This window comes from Chrysochloris asiatica, unplaced genomic scaffold (assembly GCF_000296735.1).
Source record: "Chrysochloris asiatica unplaced genomic scaffold, ChrAsi1.0 scaffold00077, whole genome shotgun sequence".
In the NCBI taxonomy this organism is placed as follows: domain Eukaryota; kingdom Metazoa; phylum Chordata; class Mammalia; order Afrosoricida; family Chrysochloridae; genus Chrysochloris; species Chrysochloris asiatica.
This window is the reverse complement of record NW_006408595.1, coordinates 15082556-15088477: the sequence shown is the minus strand read 5'-3', so window position 1 is coordinate 15088477 and position 5922 is coordinate 15082556. Positions and strand designations below refer to the sequence as shown.

The 5922-nt window shown below is 42.4% G+C and overlaps 1 protein-coding gene across 1 annotated transcript; it reads right to left on the bottom strand.

The window, feature by feature from the left end:
- Positions 1-4570: 4570 nt before the first annotated feature.
- Positions 4571-5395, bottom strand: LOC102817010 (testis-specific H1 histone-like). The gene has a single exon (XM_006865356.1). The coding sequence runs from the start codon at positions 5393-5395 to the stop codon at positions 4571-4573; it is 825 nt and encodes a 274-aa protein (XP_006865418.1).
- Between the last annotated feature and the right edge of the window lie 527 nt (positions 5396-5922).

Sequence of the window (5922 nt, the reverse complement as noted above, 5' to 3'; positions counted from 1 at the left end):
CCTGTGCCTCCTCACTTTCTTGAAAGATTTCAATTTTTATTCCATCAATTCCTGGTACCTTGTTCTTTGCCAATTCAATTCCTTCAGTGCACCTTGGACTTCTTCCTTTAGTATCATTGGCTCTTGATCATATGCTACCTCTTGAAATGGCTGAACATTCGTCATTTCCTTTTAGTACAGTGACTCTGTATTCCTTCCATCTTCTCTTGATGCTTTCTGCATCATTCAATAATTTGCCCAGAGAATCTTTCAATAACAAAAGTCAAGGATTGAATTTTTTCTTCAGTTCCCCCAGCTTGAGAAATGCTGTGTGTTTTCTTTCTTTTTGGTGTTCTGATTCCAGATCTTTGCACATTTTGTTGTAATATTTGGCTTTATCTTCTCGAGTTGATCTTTGAAATTTTCTGTTCATCTCTTGTACCTTATTTCTTCCATTTGCTTTAGCATCTCTAGGCTAGAGAGCAAGTTTCAATGTCTCTTCTGACATCCATTTTGACCTTTTCCTTCTTTCTTGTCTTCTTAATGACTTTTTGCTGTCTTCGTGTATGATGCTCTTGATGTCATTCCACAACTCTTCTGGTCATCTGTCTTTAGTGTTTAATTTATCAAATCTGTTCTTCAGATGATCTCTAAATTCAGGTTGTTGTTGTTGTTGTTGTTAAGTGCCATCAAGTCAGTTCCAACCTATAGCAGCCCTGTATTGGGTTTCTGAGGAGCAGCTGGTGAGCTTGAACCAACAATTAGGGTTCCTCAGCTCCTGATACTATATGGTGAGGAAGAATCCTCCAGAGTGACCTCTGACCTATGGATTAAGAACTTGCCATCTCCTACAATTGGGTAAGTCATTTCTTCCAACAGTTGTGAGTCCTATGAGACGTTGCAACATATGGTAGAATCCTGGAACATGAGGGAGGCAGGAATGGTGATTGACATCAAGGACTATGTAGTGGACCAGGTGTGGTGCTATCCAAGATAATCACTGGACTGAAAGGTTGGTTTGAACTGCAAGGTCTGCAATTCAAATCCATCAGTGGCTCCTTGAAAACCCTATACAGGGTCACTATGAGTTGGAACCAACTCAAAGGCACTTAACATAACATGTGGGATATATCTTTAACCTTCTTGTGCTAATCTTTCTAAAATAAATTATTCATACATCATAAAAGTATACTTTTATAACAATAGTTCCCTTTTTACACCTGTATGCTATTTCGCTGTATGAAAGGTTCACAGTTGAGTCATTCCAATGGTATCTGGGTAATTTCCACTTTTGGTATTGTTGTTAATGAAGGGCTGCACTAATACCTTGGAAAAGTCATTTCACAAGTATACAATATCTAATGAATCAATTTCTAAAAGTGATTCTGCTGGATAAAAGGATATACATATTTGAACTTCTAATTTTGATGGCCAAATTGTCTCCACTAGGGTTTTCAGCAATTTATGTGAGTGTCCATGTATGTGCACTCCCATTAGTATTGTGAGGTTAACTCAGAATCGGGAAGTGTTTCATTTGTTGTGCACAGGGTCGCTATGAGTCGGTAATGTCAACTAACAACAATTAGTATTATATGTGAGTACTTGTTTCTCCAATGGAATAGACTCCCAAACATTTGGACTTTTGGACATCTAAAATGTGCCTTAGTGGTACAACAGTTAAGTGCTTGCCTGGTAAGTGAAACGTTGGTAGATCATGTCCGCCTATCCCCTGGGGAAAAGACTGGGAGGTCTGCTTTCTTAAAGATTACAACCAAGAAAACCTATGGGACAATTCTAGTCTGTGCCAAGGGGTCACTATGAGGTAAATATTGACTCAAAGGCATCTAACAATAACAAGTCATTTAAAATACTATTTTTTAGACATGTATTTCTCTTATGAGTGAAATTGCACTTTTTCATATTTCTAAAGGTCATTTGTATTAACTGGCTAAAACAATCATCAGACATTTAATGATGGGTCAATGGTTGTTGTTAAGTGCTGTCGAGTCAGTTCCAACTCATAGCGACCCTGTATAGGGTTTCCAAGGAGCAGCTGGTGAGCTTGAACTGTGGCATTGTAACTCTAAAGTTCAATGATCTAATCAACATTGGACTAGGCAGTTGAGGCAAAGGGTAAGAAAACAAAGTACTGAGGTCAGAGATGTTTCATTTCTTTGATTAAATATCCAAATACTCCAGGAAAATGTGAGCACTAAAAAGCAAAGCTTATATTTTAGCCATCTTGGTATCCCCAGCACAGGGCCTAGAATCTTGCAGGCAACTTAGTCACTGATGAACACGAGAGATATTAGCTATTCTTGGGAATTCTCTTCCAGAAGTATCCAGATAGCATTATGATCCTGTTAATCTGGATAACTTGCCAATAAGTTATGATTATTTATTGTTTCATTAAGGCACAACTATTATGAAGCTTATCAATGAAAAATTATCTGAAATGAATACTGTTGGCTATATAAGGGTCACGGTCTGTCAGGGTGTAGGTCTGTCTTTCTTGGCACATATTCTGGATAGAGAAGGCAGTCAATAAGTTAGCTAAATTTGCTGAATGAATGCATGGAAGTTTACTTAAATGAAGAAACCATCATAATGCCAACAGAAGGCTGATGACCACCAGGCAATTTGGAGGATGTTAGCAAGATTGACAGTATCCTTCTATCCTATTTAAGGAGTAAAGAGCTTTTAATTGCATATCACCTGGTTTTTTACGTAAAAGCATCCCCAAACTATAAAGGGGCAATATATCTGGCTCTGATAAGGGGATCTGATTAATTTTGTTCTGATGTTCAAAAGATGTTTGATTTTCTCACTGCCCCTTTCCAGGTGGCTTTCTATTCTGAAGGATTCTGTTAGGTTCACTCTACCACTCATAACCAATTCAAATGCGTAGCTAAATTTAACTCCTACAAAAACCTAAACCCATTGCCTTTGAGTCAAAACTGCTGACCTTGCAGTTAGTGGTGGTGGTAGTATGCCGTGGAGTCAATTCCAATTCATAGCGACCCTGTACAGGATTTCCGAGGCTGTAAATCTTTACAGGAGCAAAAAACCTCCTCTTTCTCCTGTGGAGCAGCTCATAGTTTCATACTACTGACCTTGAGATTAGCAGCCCAATTCGTAACCACTGTACTACCCGAGCTCCTTAGTAGCCTACTTTAACCCACAATCCACTAGTTCAAACCATCTATAGATGAGATACATTATAAGCATTTGCTGTTACTGGGTTTAACACAATGATTCTCAATTAAGGGTATGAGATGGAAATTATTCATATCAGCATTATTTACTTATTTTACTACACCTGCCCTATTTCTTTCAGTAGAAGCTTGGTCAAGTATCACTGGGAAAGCTCTCCAGGTGGTTCTAACTTCTTCCCACCTCCCATCTTCACTCTTACGTCTTTTTAAGACTAAAAAGCACTTCCTAATTACTTCCCTGTCCCCAACTCCCTTGCATTCGTCTTTAAACAGTTGTTTGTGGGAATCATTTATACAATTTACTTCTCTTGGAATCATTTCTGTGTCCTGCCATAGCCTATGTCACAGAAGCTGTTCCTGTGATGCCCTTAAGTTCCGAACTCAGAACTAAAAGAAATCATACATTTGCTCTATGCTTGGTATACAGTGCACAATATATTTTTAAGCAAAACACCTAGATAGTATCTAACTTTCTGTATCTCCTTCGATGTCTAATATGCACCCTATAAATTTTCATGGTCACTTTTCTCAGGACTTAGTATTTTCCCAACTGATATTTCCCTTATTGTTGAACTCTGTTTAGCAAAGTATGTCACAATGCTTACCCTCCCCCACACCCTTGTCAAGTTACACACAACTACAATAATCTAAAAAAAAATCCTAGCCCACTCTCAACTTTTCAGAGGAAACCGAGACCATAAAAGGTCAATTAAGGTCATAGTGGCTGAACTCTGACTAGAATCCTAGTTTCTCATCACAAGTAATTTATATATATATTCAACACACAGTAATGAGCACCCACTTCTTGCGTAGCCCTGTGCAAGATGGTTTCACAAGCTATCCATTATTTGAAGATTACCATAAAAGGCAAATTTTAAAAGTTAAAGTAAGTTATCGAAACTCAATATAATCAATTTTGGGAACAGAGATTTCCTAAAAGGGATTTCAAGTGCAAACAGTTGTAATCAGTGGGACTACACTACTATTTTTTGTCCCATGATGCCCTTACCCCTTCCCTTATATATCTTCCTTCCCAAAACTCAACTGAAATGTGCTAGTCTAACATTAATTCAACACTTCTGTCTGACCTGGTGAAGTTGCTGGTTTTCTTCTTTCATTCTGAAAGGCAATTTTCTGGTTCCTGCTGCATCAGGAGCAAAATCTTAGCCCTAATTCCTCTGTTCACCCCAAATGCCTTTGCTCAAGTGTAACCTTAAAACCCACCCATTCTCTTCCAAGTGCAGCAAAAAGGAAACAGACACAATGTGATGGAAAGGTCTTGTAAATCGTTTTGTCCAATACAATGAGTATGAGAACCGCTATTGTTTGGAGGCTAAGGGGAAGGCATTTGTGCCTCCTTGGATGCGGCTTCCACACTAGGGATTTCCAGCTGCAGTTTTAAGACGATCAGATTTAGTAGAAGACTTTGTGCGAGCAGCCTTTACTTCCTGGGACTTAGCTGGCCCGCTCGAGGTTCGGTTGGTTTGGGCCGGGCTTGGCTTCTGGTTGGTCCGCTTTACCAATTTCTCACAGTCCTGTTTCTTCTCTTCCCTTTGCTTTGAGCTTGGCCTCTGGTCCTCCTTTGTTTTGGGCTTCTTCTCTTCCTTCTTAGACCGTGATCTCCCCTTTTCCATCACCTTGAGTCTCGCTTCCTTTTTGGACCTGGGCAGCACCTGGTCCTTGGCTTTTGACCTCAGCCTCTTCATCTTCAAAGCCATCTTCGCGTCCCGTCTCCATACTGCCCTGGCCTTCTTGGCCGCCTTGCGACGCGTGCGGCGCCTTCGTGGGCTCCGGGGCCTCGGCGGGGGCCTCTTCGGAGAGCGGGCGCCTTCTTCCACCTTTCGGCGTACCGGCTTCCTCTTAGGCTTCGGGATTTTACAGACCCTGTAGTAGCCCTCGGCGTCGCTGCCGCTGACCCGGAGGAGCGTGCCCTTAACCTCGGGCCTAGCCGTTTCGCCCGAGCGGCGGCTAATCTTCCTGCGCACCTCATAGCCGGCATTGGCGAGCTCCTTCTTGAGAGTGGCCAGAGTCAGTCCCTGGTGTGCGTCGATGGCCCGGAGCAGCAGCTGGGACACTTTGAGCACGGAGCGCGGGCCCCGCCTCGCAGGTGCCTTGAGCACTTTTCCCAGCGGCGCCTGAGTTTTAACCTGTGCGCGAAAGGATTCGCCATTGGGCTCTGCCAGTTCCACTGCCTCAGCCATGGCCCCGCGCCCACTCCTGCCTCCGCGGGGCCACTGGCTTTGGTCCTCACTGGCCACGGATTATGTAGGCTGAGGCACGGCACGTCACAAAGGGTGGCCCAGCCCGAGTAGCGGCTAATGTGCTGACTGCAAAGGCGGTTTCAACTATGAGGTAGGCAGTTCAAGCTCACCAGCCGCTCCTGGAAACAATATACCGGGTAGCTGTGGGTCGGAACTGACTCGATGGCACTTAACAACAACAATAAGAAGGTAGTTGGTCCCATCCAGTCAGGGTTGTTTTTTTTTTGTTTTTGTTTTTGTTTAATAATCAACCAAACAGAAGCCACTTCTGTCTTAGTCTAAGCCAGTGGAGATCTTCAACACCTGTGCATCTCTAACAATGAACATTGTTGTTGTTGTTAAGTGTTGTCAAGCCGATTCCGACCCATATCGACCCTGCATAGGGTTTCCAAGGAGCAGCTGGTGAGCTTGAACCACTGACCTTGCAGTTCAAATGGCTTTGCAGTCTGGCACATTAACCCACAGCG